Source organism: Pleurotus ostreatus, assembly GCF_014466165.1.
Source record: "Pleurotus ostreatus strain PC9 chromosome Unknown scaffold_1, whole genome shotgun sequence".
Classification (NCBI taxonomy): domain Eukaryota; kingdom Fungi; phylum Basidiomycota; class Agaricomycetes; order Agaricales; family Pleurotaceae; genus Pleurotus; species Pleurotus ostreatus.
Genome location: NW_023503156.1, coordinates 4474974 through 4500073, shown reverse-complemented (window position 1 = coordinate 4500073; position 25100 = coordinate 4474974). Strand labels below are relative to the sequence as shown.

At 49.9% G+C, this 25100-nt stretch overlaps 6 protein-coding genes across 6 annotated transcripts; 2 read left to right on the top strand and 4 right to left on the bottom strand.

The window, feature by feature from the left end:
* Window positions 1–6150: 6150 nt before the first annotated feature.
* Window positions 6151–8024, bottom strand: PC9H_001654 (uncharacterized protein; the record flags this gene model as incomplete). The annotated part of the gene is made up of 3 exons (XM_036771304.1): window positions 6151–6790; window positions 7044–7089; window positions 7514–8024. The coding sequence occupies 3 exons, from the start codon at window positions 8022–8024 to the stop codon at window positions 6151–6153; spliced, it is 1197 nt and encodes a 398-aa protein (XP_036637149.1).
* A 1657-nt stretch (window positions 8025–9681) lies between these two features.
* PC9H_001653 (uncharacterized protein) lies at window positions 9682–10274 on the bottom strand (the record flags this gene model as incomplete). Its single annotated transcript, XM_036771303.1, has 3 exons — window positions 9682–9971; window positions 10031–10084; window positions 10133–10274. The coding sequence occupies 3 exons, from the start codon at window positions 10272–10274 to the stop codon at window positions 9682–9684; spliced, it is 486 nt and encodes a 161-aa protein (XP_036637148.1).
* A 1212-nt stretch (window positions 10275–11486) lies between these two features.
* PC9H_001652 (uncharacterized protein) lies at window positions 11487–14410 on the bottom strand (the record flags this gene model as incomplete). The annotated part of the gene is made up of 13 exons (XM_036771302.1): window positions 11487–11639; window positions 11690–11967; window positions 12030–12075; window positions 12138–12287; window positions 12343–12834; window positions 12883–12955; window positions 13007–13227; window positions 13282–13449; window positions 13510–13578; window positions 13633–13986; window positions 14049–14084; window positions 14135–14238; window positions 14290–14410. The coding sequence occupies 13 exons, from the start codon at window positions 14408–14410 to the stop codon at window positions 11487–11489; spliced, it is 2265 nt and encodes a 754-aa protein (XP_036637147.1).
* Window positions 14411–15506: 1096 nt separating this feature from the next.
* Window positions 15507–18021, bottom strand: PC9H_001651 (uncharacterized protein; the record flags this gene model as incomplete). The annotated part of the gene is made up of 6 exons (XM_036771301.1): window positions 15507–15632; window positions 15694–16709; window positions 16761–17061; window positions 17141–17540; window positions 17635–17776; window positions 17991–18021. 6 exons carry the CDS (start codon window positions 18019–18021, stop codon window positions 15507–15509), a joined length of 2016 nt encoding a protein of 671 aa, XP_036637146.1.
* Window positions 18022–18327: 306 nt separating this feature from the next.
* PC9H_001650 (uncharacterized protein) lies at window positions 18328–19637 on the top strand (the record flags this gene model as incomplete). Its single annotated transcript, XM_036771300.1, has 5 exons — window positions 18328–18607; window positions 18660–18793; window positions 18940–19050; window positions 19113–19226; window positions 19320–19637. The coding sequence occupies 5 exons, from the start codon at window positions 18328–18330 to the stop codon at window positions 19635–19637; spliced, it is 957 nt and encodes a 318-aa protein (XP_036637145.1).
* Window positions 19638–23106: 3469 nt separating this feature from the next.
* Window positions 23107–24988, top strand: WSCD2 (WSC domain-containing protein 2; the record flags this gene model as incomplete). The annotated part of the gene is made up of 7 exons (XM_036771299.1): window positions 23107–23180; window positions 23589–23722; window positions 23787–23976; window positions 24030–24163; window positions 24222–24511; window positions 24568–24744; window positions 24803–24988. 7 exons carry the CDS (start codon window positions 23107–23109, stop codon window positions 24986–24988), a joined length of 1185 nt encoding a protein of 394 aa, XP_036637144.1.
* Between the last annotated feature and the right edge of the window lie 112 nt (window positions 24989–25100).

Here is a 25100-nt window from a genome sequence, read left to right as displayed (position 1 = left end):
ATTGTCTGTTTCACACCCCTATAGCTTCCCACCCAATTCGAACCGCAGATTCAATACTCCAGCAGGGTAACGTTTAGACGACCCCCCGAGTGAATCTAAAGGCGCCGACTGATCACTAATCCTCGGAGAGGGGTCAGCGCGCGAGGTGCTGAGTAAGAAAGAAGGCTCTACCTCGTCGGTTCAGCAAGACGGTGTGAAGCTTCGCATTTAGCCAAGCCGAAGAACTCCTTCCTCATTTACGTTGTCCGCTCAGGTGCCGGCGTGCACTAGTTTGAAGTTCAACGTCAATTGACAGGGTACCTTACCAACAACCCCACCATGTCCCACTCCAGCGGATCGAGCTTCGAGAACATCGGAGACCAGAACATGCCCGGCCCTTCAGACCAACCCGCACCACCTCCACAACCATCAACACAAGAAATGATGATGATGATGATGGACCGGCTGGCTCAGATGGAAGCTCGATACGAACAACTAGCCCAATACGTACGAACCCGTCCGCCACCAACAGCTCCAGCACCAGCTCCCGTTCCCGCCCCTGCCCCGATTCCCCAACCTGCCGAACCCGCACGACCAGTAGGCCCTAAGCTGGCCAAACCCGAGATATTCGACGGCGAACGTGCCAAATGCCGTTCGTTCCTCAGAAGCATCCGGATGTACATCGCGGTTAATCAGTGGCAGTTCACCAACGAAAACACCAAAGTCTTATACGCCCTCTCGTTCATCCAGGGACGGAAAGTCGATAACTGGAAAAACGAGGTCATCAACCGAGCACTCAACTGGCGGGACCAGGGAGGATACGATCCCGTGGTCTCTGACTTCCGAAGGTTCTCTGACGAACTGGAAAGAATGTTCGGAGACCCAAACCCCAGGGAAACGGCTATCTCCACTCTATCCGCCCTCAGGCAGGGCAACGAACCAGCTGAAGAGTACGTAATGAAGTTCGAAGCGCTACGGGCGGATACCGGCTACAACGACGTAGCACTGGTGGAACTGTTCAAACGAGGAATGAACCCCGGACTGTTGAACCGGCTTTACAGCCTCCACCCGCTCCCCGCAGACTACCAGGCATGGAGCGAAGAGGCAATCCGGTTTGACAGGCAATGGCGCGAAGCACAGTCCTATGCCAAGGGACATGGACAGGGACGACAACAGGGACAGTCCCAGCAGAAGCAGCAAGGCCAAAAGCAAGGCCAATGGCAAGGGAGGGGACAAGGGCAGCAGCAACCGGCCCCACAACAGAACCAACAATCACGTCCGAAGGATCCAAACGCGATGGACGTAGACAGAACGCAGAGAACCCCGGTCAAGTGCTTTAAGTGCGGAGGACTGGGACACATCGCCCGAAATTGTCAAAGAAGATTGGACATTAGGGCCATGAATTACGATGAGCAGTTGCAATACTGGCGGGAGGAATTGACCCGTCAGGGTTTTTCCGAAGGAACTCAGGAAGCGTCGACCTGAGCTCCAAGAATTCTTTTTCCGTACTCACCCAGGAGCCGGACTCATCACTAGTAGAATCTGATGTACCAGTAGCTATTTATAATGAAGATTCGACTACTAAAGACAACGAGACGGAAACTAAGACGCAAAGCAAATCCAAGGAAGGGTACTTGTACCGGACAGGCAATGAGAAAAACTACGTCCCCATAAAGATCACCATTACTTCTCTAGACACCCTTAAAACTCTTGACCCCAAATCAATGTTGGACTGCGGCGCCTCAGACTCGTTCATTGATTGCGAATACGTCAGAAAGCACGGGCTGAAAACCAAGAAACTGACTAGACCCGCGCTCATAAGGAACGCAGACGGCACCCCCAACAACGCGGGAAGGGTAGAAGAAAAGGTAGAACTAAGAATGGGTTTTAAAGGACACGCGGAATGGGCCACGTTCTACGTAACCAACCTAGGAAACGTAGACGTCATCATAGGTCTCACCTGGCTCAGACGACATAACCCAGAAGTAAACTGGAAAACAGGAGACGTGGTAATGACCAGATGCCCAAGAGAGTGCAAGAGGAGGATGAACAAGGAAGCAGAAGACTTGCAGGATGAACCGTACCCAGGGGAGGTAGAAACCGAGGAAGACGAGGAAGAAGTGAAGGAACTGCGGAAAATGGAACCGAGGACCGAGGAACATCTCAGTGGCAGGAGTAAGACAGTGGAATAGGCTGAGAAGTGGTTATTTACGGGGCCTGGACGACTTAACCAACCAATATCACGAGTCGGTAGCCCGAATGTACATTAACCGAATGTGGAAAAAACACATGCAGGTGGAAACGGAAGACAAGGAGGAGGAAATGCATCTGAAAGCAGTAGGAAAATACGACTATGTCATTGAGCACGATCGGGAGAAAATAGAAAGCAAAAAAGAAAAAACCGAAGAAGAAATGGTACCAAACTACTACCATGATTTCATGAGAGTATTTCAAAAACGGGACTCAGAAAGGATGCCGGCGGCAAGACCATGGGACCACGCGATCGAGCTGACACCGGACTTTGTACCAAAGGCCTCAAAGGTGTACCCACTGTCGCCAATCGAGCAACAAGAACTCAACGACTTTCTCGACGGCAACCTAAAAAAGGGGTACATTAGACCCTCCAAATCCCCGCAAACCTCACCAGTATTCTTCGTGCAAAAAAAGGATGGAAAAAAACGATTGGTACAGGACTACCGATACCTAAACAAATACACCGTAAAAAACGCATATCCATTACCTCTCATTTCGCAACTAGTAGACAAAGTATCTAAGGCTCGCTTATTTACCAAAATGGACCTCCGCTGGGGGTATAACAATGTACGAATAAAAGAAGGAGACCAGTGGAAGGCAGCGTTCCAAACGCCACGAGGGGCGTTCGAACCAATGGTCATGTACTTCGGACTTAGCAATTCCCCTTCCACGTTCCAAACCATGATGAACGAACTTTTCAAAGAACTGATTGACGAAGGCCTTGTAGTTATCTATTTAGACGATTTACTTATCTTTACGGACAATGATGTACAAAAACACCGAGAAGTAGTACGACGGGCTCTGAAGATTCTTGAAGACAACGATTTATACATAAAACCAGAAAAATGTGCATTCGAAGTAGACGAAGTCGAGTTTCTAGGAGTAGTAGTGAAAGACGGAAAGGTGCAGATGGAAGAAGCGAAAATAGAAGCAGTGAAAAACTGGCCGGTTCCGAAGAACGTGCAACAAGTACAACAGTTCTTAGGATTCAGCAACTATTACCGACGGTTCATAAAGGACTTCGCCACCGTCGCTAAACCGTTGCACGAGCTCACCAAAAAAGATGAGGAGTTTGTATGGAACGAAAGGAGACAAGAAGCTTTTGAAAAGCTTAAGAAGCTGTTTACCGAGGAACCAATCCTGGTACTACCGGATACAGACAAGGAAATGAAGATCGAAGCAGACTCGTCGAACTACGCATCAGGAGCGGTACTCTCAATGCTATGTGACGACAACAAGTGGAGACCATGCGCCTTCCTGTCTAAAGGGTTCACGGAAACAGAACGAAACTACGACATCCACGACAAAGAGATGTTGGCTATAATTCGGGCCCTGGAGGCATGGCGACATTACCTAGAGGGAAATAGTCGACAATTTACAATATGGACGGATCACAAAAACTTGGAATATTTCATGACCACCAAAAAACTCAACAGACGCCAGGCGCGATGGGCACTGTATTTATCACGGTTCAACTTCTTATTAAAACACAAGCCAGGAGCGTCGAATATGAAAGCAGATGTCTTGTCGAGACGACCAGACCTTGATAGGGGGGAAGAGGACAACACGATGGTTCTACTGAAACCAGAGTACTTTCGAATCAAAGCCATGCAACAAGGCCACGTCTTGATCGAAGGACTGGAATCTACCATCTTGTCGAAAATCAGAAAATCGAAAAATTACGATGAGTCGGTGGTAAAAGCGGTAACGGAGCTGAAAAGATCCCCGACGAAGGTGCTGAGAGAGGCGGAGTGGTCCGAAGAGCAAGACCTGGTGCTATATCATGGGAAGGTATACGTACCCAAAGACACGGAGGTCCGAAGGGAGATCGTAAAACTGCACCATGATTCAACAGTGGCAGGCCACCCAGGAAGATGGAAGACAATTGAGCTGGTCTCACGAAACTACTGGTGGCCAGGAATGAACAGATTCATAGCGGAATACGTCAAAGGATGCGATCAGTGTCAACGAAGCAAAGCCTACTCACGACAACCACAGGGAAAGCTTCAACCCAACCCCATCCCGTCAGAACCATGGACGGATATCTCAGCAGATTTCATCACCAAACTGCCAAGGTCACAGGGTTATGATGCAATCCTAGTAGTAGTGGATCGCTTCACCAAAATGGTCCGTCTAGTACCAACTACCGAAGAGCTGTCATCATTAGGCCTAGCTAAATTATATCGGGACCACGTCTGGAAGGACTTTGGTCTACCCACCACTATCATATCAGACCGAGGACCCCAATTTGCGTCACAAATGATGCAGGAACTGAATAAATTATTGGGAATTCAGACACGACTGTCCACAGCCTTCCACCCACAGACCGATGGACAAACGGAACGAGTAAATCGAGAAATCGAGACTTACCTACGAATGTTCATCAACCATAGACAAGACGACTGGGCGGAATGGCTGGCGATATGTGAATTCTCCCTAAACAATAAAACTCAAACGAGCTCCAGGCAGAGCCCTTTCTTCTTAAATTATGGACGCCATCCACGAATGGGGATTGAACCACGGAGAGAGTCAAAAGTGGAAGCCGCCGATGACTTTGCCAAACGAATGACCCGGAGCTGGGAGGAGGCACGGTCAGCCTTGGTAAAAGCAGGGGAGGAGATGAAGAAGTACGCAGACCGACGAGTAGGGGAGATGCCGGAGTACAAAGTAGGGGATAAAGCTTTCATCTTCACTGATAACTTAAACACGTCTCAACCTTCGCGAAAATTGGAACAAAAGAAAATCGGGCCGTACGAAGTGGTTGCGGTACCCACAAAAAACGCAATAACCCTTAAAATTCCAAAAACACTATCTATTCACCCCACGATCTCCACCCACCGAACGGAAAAGGCCAACATGCCAACGATACCAGGGCAAAAAACACCACCACCCCCACCGGTACGGATCCAGGGCGAGAATGAGTACGAGGTCGAAAATATTCTAGACAGCCGACTCAGACGAGGACGGCTAGAATATTTGGTCAAGTGGAGAGGGTATACCGATGAGCATAACACATGGGAACCCGAGAAGAACCTCGAGAACGCACCCGAGCAAACTCGGGCCTTCCACGCCCGACACTCTGCAGCTCCACGTCGAATTGCGGCCGCGGTATTTGAGGAACTGATCTGGAAACCAAAATATGTATTCACTACCCCGACCATCAGTAGAACGACCAAGATCGACGAACCCGAGGGGAGCGCTGATCCACCCGACACACCCGACAGCCACGAAGACAAGCATGGCAATCAGGCCGGCTTGCTCAGCGGGGGAGAAACGATCCCAAATGGGGAGTTGAGGAATGATGTCGTCAAAGGAGATGTGGGACATCAAGAGGTAGTGGTTTCGTCAAGTGGAATTGACGAATCCTAGAGGGGGGGTGATGTTATGGTCCGGTCTGTTCCGAATACTATCTTTTTCGACATCTTATCTAAACGCGCAGGACGCGCCTATTACTAATTCACATTACGGTACCTTAGTAAGATCCTTACGCACAACACATGTCCGCAGTACATTACCAAGCACCCTCATGGAATCGGTGCGCGTTCCATGGAAAGACGGCTGCAGTAGGCATGTAGTAGTACATGAGGGTTACACATGTATTTTAGTATTTAAGTACCAATAACAGGCCCTAGAACACTAGCTCGTTCTCTTGGGATTTCCACTAGTAATAGTGAGAACTAAGTCAACTAAGCTACTTCGTCTATTCCTTTGGTTTTAGTATTCTTGTAGGAGCCACGTTAGTCTTTGACTAGTGTCGCCCTAACACTGGTTCTGGTTCAGCAGAAGTGCTGGTAGTCGAGCTTCGATGATTGTTCGCAGCAGGTGGGGACACTAGAGATGGTTGGAAGGTTGAAAATAGTGTAGACCTGGTGCCAAAATGCAGTAGAACGTAGTGAGTATATGCACATTGAGGGAGAGTCATATGTACAAGGGATTGTTGATAACTAGAGCATCGTTGCCCAAATTTGCTTTAGTGGTGGTGGTAGGACTGGCAGGGGGATCGTAATAGATGCTTTTGTTGGTGTTATCGTCCTGGCTCTCATTTTGGATATCGCTCTCGGTACGGGCCTTCTTTGAGGGAATGCCGTCAGTTGGTGTTGAGTTACCTCGCTTTGGCAATGGACACTTGGAATCCACCTGCTCCTTCTTGATGTCCGGCTTCTTGATGCGGATGTGATTGTTGTACCAGGAGGGGAAATGATGGATTGCGATCTGCTCAGCCTTCCAGAAGCTATCGCAATATGTTAGCTTGGGATGTACGCCACAGATCGTAAGTAAGTAGAGCTTGCGGCCGAGATGGCATATTTTTGTCCAGGTATCTGGGGCAAGCTCGAGTCGTTTCAACTGCTGGAAGGCACCACGCATTGTCAAGCGTATCTTGGCCATGTCTTCTTTGTTTAGCAGGTCACCGTCTGCTGTCTCAATGTAGTTATTTCTCTTTCTAGGCTTACTATCAGAACCAGTTGGGTCGAGTTCGAACTTTGTCTCAGATTTGAACCTGCTGTTGGTTTTGGTCCATTGAGAGCGTGTCCAGAATTTTATGTTGGGGTAGTCGTTTCTATTCGGCTTTGGTAGGGTGGCAGTGAGGCAGTTTCACACCGAAGGATCTGAGAACGCAGGTGGGCTGTTGAGCTGAGATTTGCGGTAGAATGAGGGCCATCTATCCTAGAGTTCCGAACCGCATCTAGAAGTTGGTCAAAGTTGGTTCTTGTAAGGGCAACCTCAAGATGGCCGCACAGTGCAAGCCTAGCAGAGGGAGAATCCAAAGATAATGAATAAGACTAACTACAATACATGAGAGGGCTGCTCACCTAGCAGAGGGAGAATCCAAAGAGAACAGGATAAGGATTCTCCATGCTAGGGAGCGAAGTATATACTGTAGTAGCGTGAGAGGAATGCAGGATAACTGTACAGTACACCAGCCACAAGTCCGAGTGAATATCACAAGGTACAAGGAAACATGTGATAATGAAGTGGAGGGTAGATGCACAGGAGTCGTGCCAGCGACTTGGGGAAGTAAGGGCGAAGAGTAATGAAGTGGGGAAAGAGAATAGAGGTAACCTGGGCGAGCCCCGAAGAGTATAGACGAGTCCGAGCAAGTCCAAAGTGTTCAAAGTGCGGGAAGACTCCAGAGTCACTGGACGCAGCTTGGATGCGAAAGGAGTGGGCGGAAAGGAAGTGGAAAGGCAAGGGAGTGAAAAGGAACAAAGGGGAACAAAGGGAATGTAGGTAAGAGTCCATGGGATGAAGGAAAGGAGAGAAAATAGGAGTGTCCCCTTACAGATGGGGCAGTGGAGGCGACATCCATGGCGTCCCTTGTGGCCGACCAGCCCGTTATGGAGTGCCAGACCAGGGCCATTGGCTATCCCGAAGAGCAAGAATAGATTGGAAATAAAGGTTGCATTGAGGTCGGCGTCCCAGATCTGAAGCCCCTCTAGTTGAAGGGCAGCAACATGGTAGAATGTAGGGAATAAGAAGGAATCCAGGTTCTGTGGTTTGTTGGGGCCCACAATCACAATGCCAGGGGAGACATGGACCTTCTTATATGGAAAATCGCCGTCCAGATCCATGAAAATCCATACAAAAATCCAGCAGTCCGAGGTCTTGCTTCGGTAGAGTTGGCAGCCGTCCAGAGAGTACATGAGGACTGTATCGTTGTCCTTGATTAGACCGGATTGCACCGCATTCAAGTATTCCCGCCCAGATGTGAAGTCATCATATTTGGGTAGTTCGCCGCCAGTACGTTGCAGCTTGGCAATGACTTCAGCTGTTTTCTGCTGCCTGTATTTCATTTTGCGAGCACTTGCTGCGTCACGATAAAGAGCCTGAATCTGTGGGCTGTTGAGCAAGCATCTGTCCATCAACCCTAACGGGGAGGATGAGCGTGCGCTGAGTGAAAGACTAGTGTCTACTCACTGGTTATAAAACTAGTACTACTTGTAGCTAGGTAGTCTTGATGCACACACTTAGGTAAGTTCTCTGGTAGAGCACTTTGTAGATTGTAGACAGATACAGGCTCCTTATATACTACTATCTACCTAAGATATAAATAGATGCGCAGTCAATACCTAGTCAGTATGACTCGGTATGAGTCGGTATGACTCACGTCATTAGTAAGATACTTCTATGAAGTTCTACTGCGGACTGCATGTCTGACTCATGTCCTGATGGTCATGGTCATGTGGAGGTGCATGCGCAACATGGGCCTATGGGTATTGTTGAAAAGGTTTTGTGTGGTTCGAGTGAACCGGGCTTCGTGTATCGGGGCGAGAGGCATTTTGGGCACTCGGTGTTAAGGACCATGTCAAGGGGCCTCCTGACTTGTCCGCACAGGAGTGCGGGAGCGCGGACGAGCGGACGAGCGGAGCACACGGGACTTGGCTTCAGCTTTGATGCTGCACCCTCCTAGCCCTGTGGTGTCCCGATTTTGGAGGGAGCAAGGTGAGAGGCGGGCTCCGCGGAGGAGCCCGCAGCGAAGACTTAGAAGAGACAAGTGATGGAAAAGGAACTAAGATTCAGAGTAGAGAATACATGTCTACTAATGCTACTATAAATACTAACTGACACATGTATGTAGTGAGGCTAGTATGTAAGTACACATGTACATGAAACATGTAACAGATGAATCCCAGTGCTGTGCACCATGCATAGGCTGCGAGGGCGGAGCCTGAGGGGCTCTGAGGGTCCGAGTATCTGAAAGGGGCGTAGGGGGGGACCCCTAAGGGGGCGTGAGGACTGGTATATGACACTTGGTCAAGTCTTCAAAGGGGCCAGTGAATGCAACACAAGACTTCTTGCACATATGGTTGACAATCAGCTTGACACCACTCAGATTTTTGACTCGCCATTTGACTTGATCCAATGATGGCATCTGTAAGGGGACACTCCTATTTTCTCCTATTCCCCTGTCCCCCTCCCTTCCTCCTCATTCCTTTCTCCCTTCCTTCATCCCACGGACTCTTACATACATCCCCTTTGTCCCCTTTCCTTTCCACTTCCTTTCCACTCACTCCTTTCGCATCCGAGCTTTGTCCGGTGACTCCGAAGTCTTCCCGCACTTCGGACTTGCTCGGACTTGTAGATACACTTCGGGGTTCGTCCGGGCTACCTCCGTCCTCCTCTCCCACTTCGTTATTCCTTGTTCCCACTTCCCCAGGTTGCCGGCACGACTCCTGTACATTCCCCTTCCACTTCATTATCACATGCCCCCTTGTACCTTGTGATATTTGTTCGGACCTGTGGCTGGTGTACTGTACAGTTACCCTTCATTCCTCCCACACTACTACAGTATATACTTCGCTTCCTAGCATGGAGAATCCTTATCCTGTTCTCTTTGGATTCTCCCTCTGCTAGGTGAGCAGCTCTCTCATGTATTGTAGTTAGTCTTATTCATTACTTTGGATTCTCCCTCTGCTAGGCTTGCACTGTGCGGCCATCTTGAGGTTGCCCTTACAGCATCTGGCAGTCGGGAAAGCATTTGAGAATTGCTTGCTGAGTGGAAGTATATGTGGCCTCTGAAGCAAGACTGCATGCTTTGTAAATCTTGATGCTGAGTAGGAGATCAGTGTCGTCAATTTCTAATGGATAGTCTGCTGGCTTTCGAAGTAGCTCAATATCCTCAGGTTCCATCCCAGATTTTTTGAGGGTCGTGGTGCACAGTAGCTTGACAAATTTCAGAGTGATTTCTACATCAGCAATACTCGAGGTTTCCTGTAATAAGAGTTCCCCGGAATCCCGATCTGTAATGCATATCAATAATCAGTTAGAAGGTTCGGAGGCTAGCCAGATCTTCACGTACCCTCTGGTGGTCCCCTTGGCGGTCCTCTATTGCCTTCTTCATCTTCGTCATCTTCTGGTTCATCCTGCTGTCAATCCTCGCTACGGTGACTGGCTGTGCTACCTGTGCCTTCCAGCGCCCCTCTGGCACCTCTCTCCCCCTCCCCCTGTTCCAGGTCATCTATATCACCCTCAAGGTGTCCCCCAGGCCCACTGTTAGATGTACCATTGTCCCGTTGTCCATCGGCATCGCCAGTATCGTCCATAATGCCGTTACGGTTCAAAGACCTTCCATCTCCCATATTAGCCTGAGGTCATGTTACAGTTCCTTGAACACCCTGATTGTTGTGTGAATCATCTGAGTCAAAGCCATTGGTTTAGTATATCAATATGTTGCCACAAAAAGAGGACATACCTCCCATAGAAGACCTCAACAAACTACCCCGCTCCGTCTCTTTGAGTTCCTGCCTTCTTCGCTTTGGATTCAGGGGAGGAAGTGAAGCCAGCGGCGGGAGGGCCCTATATGGTGTATGATGCTGGTAAGTACTGCGTGAAACGTCCTTTCCCAATATCGCCAACAGGTGCATCGGAAACGAGCTGGAATTGGCGCAGACATGGGAGGAGGGCCGGGGTAAAGTGGGACTTGGTTTCCAGTGACTAAACACGATTCAAAGGCAAACCGAATCTATTCTGATTATGTCAGTAGAACATACATTGTGCCAATGACTACATTGTATAGTAGGTACATTGGACAATTGTATTAGAATACAAACTCAGTCTCGTTACAACGGACTGAATATCATTAGTGTAGTACCTATTAGAATACAAACTAAACGAGCCTATGAGTACATATTAAGGAAGCATTAGATAGATACTACTCACCTCAGTCTCGTTACAACGGACTGAGGTGATACGCCGGTCTGCGCGGCCCTGATATACACATTACGAGACAGAATGAATGAAATAGGGAATGGTTGAGAATCATACCTCCCTTCCAACTAAGAAGGCTAACCAGCCTATCAGCGTAGCACGGGTTGCCTAATCTCCGAACTTCCAATAAATTGAAGTGAAGCAAAGTTGAACCCGAAGACAAAGATCGAGTCGTAGGCGCTCGATTCACACGATCCGTCTCGTTCCCAATCGTTCCCAATCGACGGACTTCTCACTGGGCTTGAACCCTTTAGAGCATGATTGCTCGCTACGCTCGCAATCACCCCATCTACAGGTGGTAGGGAGGACGTACTCAATCGACGAGACAAATATGTTGCAATCGAGTGTCAAAGAAGGGGCGGAGAGCAGAAGGCTGTTAGAGGCGAATGAATATAGCGGGAGGGATGAAAAGAGCATCAATTCATAGTCTAATGCTTGGTAAGTCGCAGGTAGCAGATAGTTTACGTGCGGCTGTTCACGTTTACAACCTCAAGTGGACCAACGCGTTATAAGGTGAAGATGATTCCGGTATCATTTCATGAATTTGACTAGACGTCACGGTCATAAACCCTGCTGATGCCTCCCAGCAATATTTTAGACAAGAGGGCGTCATCGAGTTGCTCTGGATGGTAACGAGTGGTGTCGACCATGTCGGGGATCTCGTTTTGTTTGGAAAGATCATCGTCGAGGTGTTGAAGGTACTGAAATCAATCAACAGAATGTGGGCATGACTCAAGTTTTTGATCCTTACCTTCTCTGCATCGTCGGCATTTCCAACTTGAACGAAGCTTATTCCAACTTGGTTGGGTGGCCAACCATCGCTTTTGAGTCTCTTTGCAGCTCCTGTAATCACCGATGCCAAAACATCGAAATCAGAATCTCCATCTGTAGTGTCACCATCCGTGACCACAATCAGGTTCATGCGCTTGATGGAATAACGACTAGAAGGCGCCTGCTTTCGAGCAGTGGTGATCTTAGCTATATACTCCCATAACAGAGCACCAAGCTTGGCCCCGATTTGAGTGTTACCTACACGTGAGCATCGAGTCGAGTTGCAAAACGAGTGTAATAGTCAACCCGAGTCGGCTCACCAACGAGCTCCGCCTGGCAGCACAGGTACATCACATGTTCGGTCCGCTGCGAAACCGGAACCGTCAATCAGGCTGTCTCACAAAAGCAAGCAAACAAACGAAGCGTACTGTCAATCTGGTCCCAACTTGTGTGCTATTTATGAAGTGCAGATCGATGCCATCGGAATCGTACTGGGCAGCGACTTCGGCAATTCCTTCAACGGCTTGCTGTGCGTGAGCCCAGCGATCCTCCTCGCACATAGACGAAGAGTCGTCTACCTAGCGTGAATAATCAACATCGGGTGTTGTAAGAAATCATTGCAAAGAAACTCACGATGACGACGGTGTCGTAGAGTTTCAGCAACTGGCGGCCATGTTCACCCTTCTTCGCGCCACTCGTTTTCTTAGTTAAGATCGGCTTCTTGATGAGAAGGGGGATTTTGAATCCTCCGGTTAGCCCCATGACGTTGTCGGGATCGTATTTCTTTCGAATGGCAACGAGTTTATCTAAGTTTTCTCGATAGATTTCTTCCGCGTTCGTTGTCCCGAAAGCCAAAGTAGGGTATTCCGGGGAATCCTCATAGATGTAACCCTCTCGACGAGCCACCGCCTTGATGTTATTCAAGGTTGTTTGCATCCTAACAGACCAGAATTCGTCATTCTCCTGACCTTCCCACAAGAAGTAAGCTGAGAGAGGGACGATCACGCGGTCGCGTGAATGAGGCCAGGCGGCAGGCTTGCTGTTATTGAAGATAGAAGTAACGCAAGGGAAAAAAGGAAACGAAAGCAGTTTTCCCCCACGGGTCTTCATCTCCTGTGCTGCTACCTGTAAAGCTATGAGCCAAGAACTACCGGAAAGGATATGGCTAAAAACCTTGGCTTCGCTGGCAATTGTGTTGATGAGCGCCTTGTTGTACCCATTCACCATGATACAGCCGAGTCGACCACTACATAGAAACCATGTAAACAACACGAGTAGAGAAGGGTTCGGGTCTTACCGCGTGTTATGATTTTGAGGCCCAGGGAAGGATTCGGACATCAGAGCATCGACTATAGTGTATGACCTGATATCGGACAACCGGTTGATATCATACGAGACCCCGTTGGTCTGTCTGGAATCCTTCAAGGCCCCTGCCTTTTCACTGATACCGACGAACGATGCCCACGGGTTCCTTTCTGGCTTTGGGCCGTCGTAAACACAGGTAACGGAGATATCGTGCTGCGGGTTAAGCATCAGTCCCGCATATAGTACATGGTTGGTGGTAGGTAATACCTTTAATTCACCATCAGTCACGAAAGAACGGAATGTAGCAAACAACTCTGCTTCGCGGCAGGAGGGCTCGCGATGCGTCTCTTCACGGCGCATCTCCTCACGAATGAACGTATTTATGGCGTTTGTCACTTCCGTTTCGCATTCATTTCGAAACACGAAAGTCCCGCCCTACTCATAGTATAAGAAGTCGGTTAGTCTCTATGGGACTTCGTGATGTCAAATACCAACCCAAATTGGCCCCTGATCGTGTGTCTTCAGCCTGAATCTAGTTACGACTCCAAAGTTATTTCCGCCACCCTGGAAAAGCTGTGGTTAGAGGGGTATGAGCAATTGCTAGCATGTAATGAATACCTTGAGAGCCTCGAATAAATCCGATCCTTCACCATCTTCCTTTACGGTCATTACCTTTCCATTTGGTAGAACGATTTCCATTTCGAGTATGTGGTCGATAGTGAGTCCATATTGATTCGACTTGCTAAGGGAGTAAGCGGCACCCAACAGGAAGGTTGCGACTCCACCGATACCACCAACAACATTCTTCCCGGAGTTTTCCATGGCAGCATAGACTTGGGCCCATAGACATCCTGCACCAACATCGATATAAGCTTCATTGCTGAAGTCAATTTTATCAAAGAAGGTCATGTAGATCTGCACTCCATTGGTTGAGCTGGCGCCCGGGTTCCATGAAGAACCACAACCTTTTATCTACGCATGCAACATTCATCAGTAGGATTTTAGTATTAGAGTCGAACCCTTTTTATACGCACTCCAAATGGAACCCTATTTTCCGACAAAATCACCATCTACAGATGGTGAAAGTAAGTATCCTACTACGTGAGGGGCCACTACGCACTGTCTTGGCAAGCTGATCTACGTCCAATGGCTGGACTGCGAATGCAGATGGTCGACTGCCATTCTGTAGGACATGCCTGATACTATCATTGTAGCCAGTGGTGCCTATGAAGATCAACATGAATGCGAAGACCTCGAGCTTCGGCTATCGCATACCTTTCTTGAAGACATGGATGCCTTGATCGGTGAATTTGGTGGCGATTTTCTGATAATCAATCTGCGCCAAGGGGTTGTGCGAGAGCAATTGCGTAAGTACGAGTCGGGGACTTACAAGCATGATGGAAACAGCGTACGGTGAGAGGTGAAGTGAACCTAGTCGACCTCTGCAGGCTACTTAAGTACGAATAACGAAATGGGAGGGATGCCGTGTAGGGGGCAAACGGACCGTCTTCGTTGCGGAATGCCGGATAGAAGAGACCATCGTTTTCAGAAGCTCGCGGTAGTCGCCGTCTCCGAACTCAGGAATGCTATCTTCCAACAGGCTCAGAATAGTGGCCTATCCACGCAATCTGGCTTTCAACCTTTGCGATCGCGTATCTCTGAGGGAAAGGCATCGTAGGAGAGTACGCCAACGCAAAATCAGCATAAGCTGCCTTTCTTTGAACCCTGTTGTTACTGTTGGCAAGCATCACACTGTATACGAGCGCCGACATGAGTATATGACATACGAATATGCCTTGAAGCGTCCAAAGCCACAAAGCTCGGTTCCTTTCCCATGGAAGTTTGGACTTTCTTGCGGTAGTATTTCTTCGGAAAGCTTAGTATTCCTGGTGTTCGCCCAGCGTAATCTTTGTCGCGACTATCAAGCTCGATCAAGGCTTCTATCTCTCCGTACCGCCCAAAGGCGGCGACCAAGCCGAAGTCATCAGCGTTGGTTTGTCCGGAACCCAAGTGATAAAGCGTTATCCAAGACCATCTTATAAGTTTATATCGTGCGCGGCGTACCTTGATCCAGCCTCATGTTCGCGGAACGAAGTGGCGCTGTGAAAGAGGGCTCAAAGGTTAGTTGTAGACCTTTGATGAAGTTGTCGATTCCTATAAACCACGAGGCTATTCCTTCGCGCAAGCGGAAACCGGACGCGCTCCCGGTAGTATTGAGTAGCTTGAGGTTGTGGAAGGGGGAAGGCCATGCTGGCGCGGTTTTGTGCACTTGACCAAGCCAACGTTTCAAAGATAACACCATGAATATACCCATTGACATATACCCATAGATGGAGAACAACTCTCTATAATGAATGCACATGATAGCAACAACGAAGACATCAACGCAGCACCGGCACACCTGATCACCCACATCCATATGCAATAAATCCCCCTCCATTCCAACTTCACTCCACGCTATATAGTAGTATGCATGATGAATCGATCGAACGCTAAGCAGCGCCCAAGCTGGTGAGCTCTTGTCTGATCTCAGCTTCCGCATCGATCTTCTTGAGCTGGGTGACTTCCAAACGTTCGCCGCGTTTGGCCTTTTCTTTGAGCTCCTCGATGGCCTTGAGCTACACAAATGGGGGATGTCAGTCGTAAAATCAACGGAGAACTCGTGAGTGGCAGACATACCTTCTTCGTAAGATTACGAATCTTCTTGGCGGTAGGATCAAGGGCACTATCAAGCCCAGGTGTGGTGGGCAAAATATCCGTCTCCACGGAAAGAGTAGGCGGTGGAGGTGCGACAGCAACAGCAGCAGGGACCTTCCCGTTGACCTTGGGCGTCCTATTCCCGTTCCCTTTCTGCCCACCTTTCGCCCCCTGACCCTCTCCTTGTCCTTGCCCACCTTCCCTCCTTGCCCTCTCTCCTCCTTGCCCTTGTCCTTGCTCTTCCCCTCCTTCCTTCTTAGCAGCTTTCTTCTTCCTGTTCTTCGCTTTGTCGCCGTCCGGTCCAGGGCTCGGGCTGTGGGGCGCACCAGGTACGTGCCTTCTCCCATTCCGTTGCTGCCTATCCCCATTCTGTCCGTTCACATACCCGTTCACAGGTGCACCAGGGACAGGGCTCCTGTTATACCCTCTCGACGGCGTCGAAGTCCCGCTCGGTGCGCCGCCCTCGTCTTCTCTCTTATAAATAGAAGGCGTAGCGGAGCCTCTGGCACCCGGTGGTCGGTACGCTCCAGCGGGCTTCGATGGGGTGGGCTTCGAAACGGCCGCGATCCCTTTCACGCTCTCGCTGGGCTCGGGGGCAGGCGGGATGGCAGGCGGGAATTGCGGAGCGACATCAACAGGCGTCGGCCTCCACGAAGCCTGATACAACTCCTCCACGGCCTGGAAGTGCACGAGCGGACCGCTGCAGTGCCACACTTTGAGCCCGTTGTCGACGCGAAGACGCGGGGAAAGCGTCGCCGTAAGTAGGAATCTTCCATCGGGAGACCATTCACAGTGGGAAGTGTTGGGCGCGTCGACGGTGCAGACTTTGGTGAGGGATCGGCGATCAAAAATGTCGATCTTCCCAGCAAGATTACCGAACCCAGCGAGGGCGATGAGACGACCTTGAGGATTGAACGACACGAAGTTGACTGGCGCAGCGCCAAAGTCGTGCAACGATCGGACGCGCTGGTCGAAGATCATCGTTTTCGCGGGCATGACTGCGTGGGTTTAGAAGGGGATAGGTGGCGGAACTACGGAGACGAACTTACACCCGTAAACAACACCGAACTCCTTGGAATTGGGGCTCCAAGCGAAGTCATGGATAGGGCCTTCCTTGTCAAGCGTGACCCTGCAATCGAAGTTCCCTGCGGCACTGAGCAAGTACAGCATGGTCTCGCCATAGTAGCTTTTGTTCGAGTTGTCTACTTCCGTCTGGGTTAGCAAGAGTACCTGCGTGCCCAAGGTGTTCCACTTGATCTGCGATCGATCGGCTTTGAAGAAGGTTTTCTGACATGTGGGCGGTGAATTGAGGGAGAGAAGACCGTATATTTTGATGTTCGCTGGGGCGCCCTATCATTGCAATCATTAGTATATTGGGCCGACGTTATTGGTTGTGAATAAACCCCCAAACGCCAAAGCTTCAACATACCTTTTTCTCGGCCACAAATACCGCCAGGGACGGGTTAAGTCCGGGGCTCAACGACACGCTCGTCGCACCCTCCACTTTCAATTTATCCACAATCCCCTTCGACCATTCCGCGGGTCTGAAGACCTGCACCTCTTGTCCGACAAGTCTGATCGCATGGGACTCCGAGATCGTATACTGCAGATCCCAGTTGTCCTGTGACTTTTGGGAGAACGCAATGAGTTCTTCGCCGGTGGATACGGAGAAGATGCGAAGGTTTTTGTGCTGGGAGCCGTCTTCGAACTTGACCGGCCGCTCCCAGGTCGACATGTAGGTCCCCCTCGGGGAGAACTGGATGTCGACTACGTTGGGTACTTGAAGCTCTCGAAGAAACTGGGCACTCTCTGCCTGAAAGATGCGAACTCTGCATGTCGTATGAACATGATTGCGGTGAAGTGAGGTGTCGGGGTTGATCGTTGGGTGAGTGGGTGGGATTGTGGGGCGAGTGAGACACTTACGCGCTCGGTAAGGCGTAGGCGTAGAGCCTGCCGTCTGCGCTATAGTGGTAAGTGCGAGCGGTAACCTCTGTATCGGCAAATCCAGCTACGGGTCTATAGTCGGGGGTGCCGCCGATCAGACCAAGCGACTTTTGTGCACGGACTAGAGATAAAGAGTCAGTTTACTCGTGCATCCGATCCATACGTAAACGGGGGTCAACAGAACGACGAAGTCGGGGTACCATGCCACGATCCCAGAGATAGAAATTCCATCCAAGAGCGATAAAGCCACCATTGAGTAATTGGAGTCCCATTCTCAGATCCAAATTGTCGCATTTGAAAGCTGGGAGGCGCTGAAATCAGAAAAACACACTAACATGCAATTTGCTGCGAGATTTGACTAGCCATGTTGACAAAGGCTAGCTAGACAGAGGTCGTTCGAAGCTCAGGCAGGAAATATGAAGCAAGTTAATGCTTCAGGACGAGGAGAGAGAAGGAGAAAGAAATGAGATGATTGAAATGAGGCGCGGTGCATCGCCGCACGGAAATCTGCAAGTTTAGGGCAGGGCGCAAATATACATGACCTTCACTGGCATATTCAGGGGTGCCGGTGACTCCTAGCTCTGTGACCTTGGGCGTACCAGTGCAAGAGTCAAAATAGCAACCTCATCGCTGGATGGCTTGGGAATAGTACGCAACGTTCAATACTCATTCATGTCTCAGCCTCTGCCAGCCCCCGATAACGTTGCCGCTCAATTGCCCACTCCCAATGCCCTTAGCGCGTACAACGTCTGCTTTGACTTTAAACAATCCGCCTCCACCCAGAAGAACGATGAATACCTCATCGCTGCTAGGGTCTTGGGATATTTAACTCTTCATGCCCCTTCGCATCATGCATTGGCGGAGGTTGTCGAAACAATCCATTCCTGCCGCCAAAACAACCTGACCCTCTCTGCATTGGGAGAGGCATTCATTGTGTGGTTTGTACGTCCTTGTGAGTATCATGCTTTACTCGCTCGGCTTTTGCACAGTTAACAACCGACTAGTTAAGAAATATAAGGGGCAGACCCCTGATAGCTCTTTGCACCCCAGCCGGCCATCCTCAGTCGATGAGGATGCAGCCGCGCTGAAAACTTCAATTCAGGAGGCACCGAGAGACCACAGTGCTGCAAAGAGACATGTCAGTTGTGCCCACTAGTATCTCTGTTCCACTTATCATTCTCATGCATTGGTTCTGCAGGCCCTCGTACGTGATGGCTATAGGTGTCTGATCACGAGGCGATATGACCGAGCGGCTGAAAACAACTTGATATTACGCCGGAAGAGCTTATCGCATATGGCGGCCTCATTGCCACCCAATGCGCTCACATCACCCCCGCCTCTACGTATTTCGACGTCAATATTACTACTAGGGACTCGACCCCAGACCCAAACGAAGTACGCTCTAGTATGCAAGGATGTCTGCTACAAGTGTAACCAACTGATTTGGTCAATCTCAGAAGGACTACGCAGCTTCAGTTCTAGCCGTCCTGAAGCGCTTTGGCTACGATGTCGACACATTGAATGGGGCCGGCGTGCACTCGTTATTCAACGTGATGACCTTGGAGCGCAATGTGCACGACATGTTCGATCAATTATTGTTATGGTGAGAAGCAACTGTGAGGGTTCCATCATATCTCACTATCCTTGCTAACTAGTTTCACTAGGAAACCGCAAACTCCTACCGCTTGAAGGTCGCGAACCCGCTATACCTTCCGGGGGGACCCGCGGTGGTCACGTTCAGCACCCCCGATCCAGAGCACCTTCCAGTTCCTTCTCCCCACTTGCTCTCGTTGCACGCGGCCTGTGCGAAAGTGGCGAACCTTTCGGGTGCGGCTGAATACCTCGACAATCTGGATCGTGAAATGGAAGCGACGAAAGTATTGGCGTTTGACGGGGGCTCGGCCGAAACCTTGTATTATGCGATTGCGCGGCTTGCGGGGAAGCTGAAGAATCGATGTGGGGACATAACGCATAACACGTAACATATGTGTGGTATACGTATATGTTACATTGAACGGTAGACGGCTCTACTTTACACCTTTGCTCGTGAATGGGTAAACAGTTAGGAGTCGCTCTGAGTCGATATCTATATATCAGTTACGACAATTGGTAACAGACTGCAGCCTGTCATTGAAAACAAGTACGTTCGGTTCATCTGATGCTTACTTGCACCATAGTAGTACTGACATGTCGTCTAAACCCGAAATATCAACCTAATATTCGCATCAGGAACGTCCGCTAGCGACGCTATGTGGCGGTCGAAATGGTTTGCTGTCAACCCACCCATCTCGAATTCGTCCCGTTCCGCCGCTAGCGCCCTCCCCGTCTACCACGTTCCGCGCTAATCAAACAACCAACACCGGGCCCTCTAGTCAACGTGCACTCTATGGAACTATAACGCCAGCTGCGGGCTAGTATAGTAGAAACACATCCACACCGCCACCATGCGCGTAGTGCGTCGCCTCTCCGCTAACTCTAGTTTCTCATTCTATAGCTGAGTACGCGTATAGTATGAGTAGTATATAAACCGCCCGCCGTCACCCAAGATACCTCGTCTTCCAGCAGCAGCTTTCCAGCTGTATTGAACGCTAAAGGCGAACAACTCCTTGCGATGCATCGGTATTAACTTATCATGCAGCAGCAGGGATACCATCCTCCTCCGCCGGTGACGCGACCTGTTCACTCAGGTTTGTGTAGGCGTTGGACGAACAAATCAAATAACACAGGCCGTCTTCCCCATCTCCCCTCAATTGGCGACATAGACTATGCAGCCCCCCGCTGCCACGCCGTAATAATATCCATACTCGTCCCGCGTTCAGACGACTCCGAGGTGGCTCGCACTACGCCAATAATAACCTCGCCCCTTCCTCCGTGCTCTTCATTCACCACACCCGGGCCGGTCCCCTACTCTCCCTAACTTCCTCGCCTATCCCTGCCCCAACATCCGATCACCCGCTCGCCATCGCTCACGGTGCACGTTGCCACTATCATAAGCGCTAAAGCATGATGCTCCAGAATCCGCGAACAGTGCCACCATCCACCCCTAACTGCCCCTGCGCCCTCAGGCTTTGTCCCTGTCAGTGCCACGACGAGCTGCGTCTCAAAGCTCCGTGGGACCACCAGTCCATCTGCTTGTCCCCAAAGTAGTCAACGCAGCCAACGCCAACACCAAAAGCCCACCATCCTCGCCATCGTTGCCCCTGACGACGAGGGTCGGGGACTTGTATTTCTACCGCACACACCTGATACACGTATACCATAAATCCCTACAATCTGTACAACACCACATACACCTACGCCTACACCTCAGCACATCGCGACACACTAAATACCCTCCGCACCCCCTTCCTCCTCCCTCTACCACCAAAAATCGCACAACGCATAATACGTCTACAACCATCTTACGAATATCACGCACATCATTGTATACATACTACACATGCCGTATCGCATCCGACCTCCACCGCCCCCACCCACTGTATTACTAGCCACACTTGTACTGTATCATCCCTACTCTACCACCTATACGCCATTAGTAGCGATTGTTCAACTACATTCGCCTTCATACCAGCTTGAGCTACTGAGTGAGGCCTGAGCGCTGAGCGCCAACCCTCCATTAATCATTACCCATTGCTTTTACATTCACAGATGTTGAAGGAATTGCACAAATCTCCCTTTGCTCTGGAGCGAATACTGCGCGGCGTGGTGTACAACGACGAGTCGGGATCGTGGTGCGATGTACACCACTGACAGGTTGATCAATAGCACCTTTCCTGGGACGAAGCAATCTCCACGGTATCAGTGATATCATTGAACTCTTCAAGATCCTTTGGCTCCAGAAAACGGTGCCTCACTTCCAATGTTTCTAAGCCAGCGCCTGCCACCTTTCGTGTGCATAGTTCCTGCTTCACTCTGAATATGGGTTGGTGTAGTGTGCTGTGCCGAACGAATAGGTTCGATACACGGTGTGTATTTTGAGAGAGCGGAGATTAGTGAGGGTCGCTGGACTTGCCTTGAAGACGTGACCCTTCAAGGGCAAGTGCCGCAATGCTGGAAACGCACCTGCATCTGCTGCCAACGAGAACGAATCTACTGAGGAACGGTTTTGGAGCGTGAGGATTTCGAGTGGGGGAGCTGGCTTGAACATAATCCTTTAGGGCCAATACGAGTGGACACTGTTCAGAGAGATTTCTTTCAATCTGTCGAGGTGATCTAGCGTGGCATTAACGGTGCCCACATCGTCGTGTTCCAAATCGGAGCTTTGGAGGGATATCGGCGCCGGCCCAGCGCGTTGCAAAAAGGCCTGATTCTGATCAGGAGGGTCTAGTAGCTAGTAAGAAATGGTACGCATAGGTAGATGAAGTAAACTCACGAAAACTTTTCGCAAAATTGGAGCACTGATACTTGCGGATGTGCAGAGGGTCTAGTTTGGTGCACGTGATTTCTATGAGAGGCGCGCCGCGCTCGGCTCCCGACGCCCTCTGCCCGGCGGGATCCCCGTCAAATTTGTGTTTGATGATCGGCGAAATTGACGAACTCGTGTCAGAACGACCACTAAACCGAGCCTCCTTTTCGAGATATACGAACTTGACGACCAATGGATGCAAAGTCACTGGGTAGTCAATTAGTCACATTCAATCCGTTTCTGACTAATGCCTAGCTCTTGAAATTTGCTAGCTTGAAATCCGACGCCTTTCGATCTCGAATCGAATTGAATGCCTCACCGACCTCACATCTCTGAGCGCAAGATTACCTGGGCCTCGTTCTTCCCGTATCCTGCTTCAAGTTTACCGAGGAACTCGAACCAGCACCGCATAATACTGGGTAATCCACCTTACGCTCGTTCGAGCACCTGAAGTGGCATCAACCACTGCTTCCGTCTACGCCGCAATGGGCATTATGTTCGTCCTATGCACCAGAAAGCGAGCATCATCCACCAGAACCCCGCAATGACAGATGCTGCAGACTTTTGCGTCTAGCATTGGGGGTGATAGAGTCGCAAACCCAGAGCATCCCGTTTAGGGGGGGCTAGTTGGTGACGTGGCATCGCAGAAGGTGCACTTTCTCCCATATACACCTAGAACTGAACCCAAATTGAACAAATTGTAAAGGGCGTTTAACTATCAAGCAAAGGCACAGCATGCGGCAGTTAGAAGTCAGTACCTTATGTCGTTATCAGTTACGTATGCGCTTGAACTCTTCCTCCACCATGAATAGAACATCGAAGCATCTAAGAATGTATACGCGAATTGAGGGACTGTGGGAGAACAATGTAACCCGAAAAGAAACGACGCTCCATTCGCCTCTTATCACGGACATGGGATACTGATCTGTCAGAGGAATGATCGTTGTGAACAGGAATCGTCACATCGACTTCGATACGGCCGCTTCAACGTCGATTCACCCAATAATCGTCTTCGCGATGCTAGCCATCGTACCTGGCCATGCACCATGTTCCCTTCCAAATTCTCCCTCGACGTTCATTGGCGGGTCTACTTGACGGGCTGGACCGTTTACCACCAGAAGTATGATATAGTATTTCGGTGACAAGACCTGGTGCCTTGTCCTAATTCTTGGTCCTAATTCTTGCTGGAATATAAAAGACAGGAAGAAATTTTCCTCTGCCTCTCAGGCAATTGGCCTTTTATCCTCGACTCATCGTATACGATGTCCTTGTGGGTCTTGAGCATCCTTCTTTTCTGTCACTCGGTAAGCCTGGCGGAACGCCTACCTTGGTCGCGTCCTTACCCACTTGTCGGCTAGTTTGTAACTTCACAATCTATTCCTTCAGTGTTACCCGGTAATTGGACATCTCAAGGATGCTTTGTAGGTGGTCCGCTTAATTGCATACGCCATGTGGCTAAGTGAAATCCCCATAGACGTCAGTCCGATGGAAACCCAGATAGCCACACATACATCTAACATTCGATTAGGGACATCTCGACCTCCCGCACCTTGGCTGCAGTTACCACAATCGATACCAAAAACTTGACCATCGAGTCATGTATCGCAATCTGTGACAACGCAGGCTTCATTTTCGCCGGCGTAGAATTCGGACAAGAGTGCTGTAAGTTATTGTTCGGCCTAATTGATCCTATGCTGTACATTTATTCACTCTTCCATTCGTATAGACTGCGATTCTGTCATCCAAGACCCAGGCGTCGAGACTGATATCAGTGAATGCAACTTCGCATGTTCAGGCAATCCCGCGGAGGTCTGTGGCTCGGGAGGTCACATGAATATCTTCTATAGCGGAGCGCCTCTCCCCCAATTTACTCAAACGATCGGAGAAACGGGGTGGACCTTCCAAGGATGTTTCACGTACGCGCGGAACCAACAGTTCCTCAGCGATACAAGGCTAACGGTCGTACCAGCGACGATCCACAGAATCGCACCCTGCGTGTTCCTGTCGCTATACCCCAAGGGGTGACTCCAGAATCTTGTACCGCGGCGTGTCAGACTGCGGGTGGATTTGCGCGCGCAGGCCTTGAAGTTGGGCGAGAATGCTGTTAGGCTTCTTCGTTCCTGAGACTTGAGTGATTGTGTCAACTGACGATCCCTGCTAGGGTGCGACAACCTCCTTGATGCTTCCTCTGAAGCCCGCCCGACTCGCGAATGCCGAACCGTCTGCAACGCAGACCACACCCAGTTGTGTGGTAGTGCAAACCGAGCAGCCGTATACGGATTCAACGTAGGCGGAGGTGGAACTCAGCCAGAACAATGTACCGAAGTGAACGTGAACAACTTCACGCTTCAAGCCGTATTCAAAGCCCCACCCCCTTCTGGCCCCTCGACAATTACGTTGAAGATGATCCTCGTCGAGATGGTTCCAGATATCATGTGGTCTATTTTGTCGGTCAGTACCCGGGCCGCTGCCGTTAACTTTCTTGTACTGACGGGTCAGAACACCAGGCATGCACAAACTGCTGCACCGATTGGCCCAATTTCTCTCTTACCAACAGTGTATTCCTTCCTCGATCAGTTTCTAACCCCGCACAACTAGTCTCTGCCACCCCTCGTGCGGGCGAGTCCCTCAGTTTCCTTGCCTCGAGCCCCCCTTTCCCAGGTGACAGGGGATACTGTGTGACGGTAAAGACTGATGTCTCTTTCCATCTTAGACGCAATTTCTAACAACTCTTGATTATAGAATGATATAAACCAACCAGATGGCCTCCCTCTGCTTGCCTTCAATGGGAATTCCGAAAACTGGGCTTTGTGCCCTAACAATACAGCCAATGGACGCCTGGATGTTGTCTTTTCACCCACTCTCAATCATCCTCACTACACCGTCGCGAGTTGTTTAGCTGTAGACATACAAATGATTGGAGTATGAGCTATGTCCGTGTATTTACTTCTCGGTTGTAGGCTCTGTTTTTTGCTTCGAAGATTAATGGATATTATTCCTCTGAGTCATGTGACTATTTGGCGCGTAAAATCACCGCGCG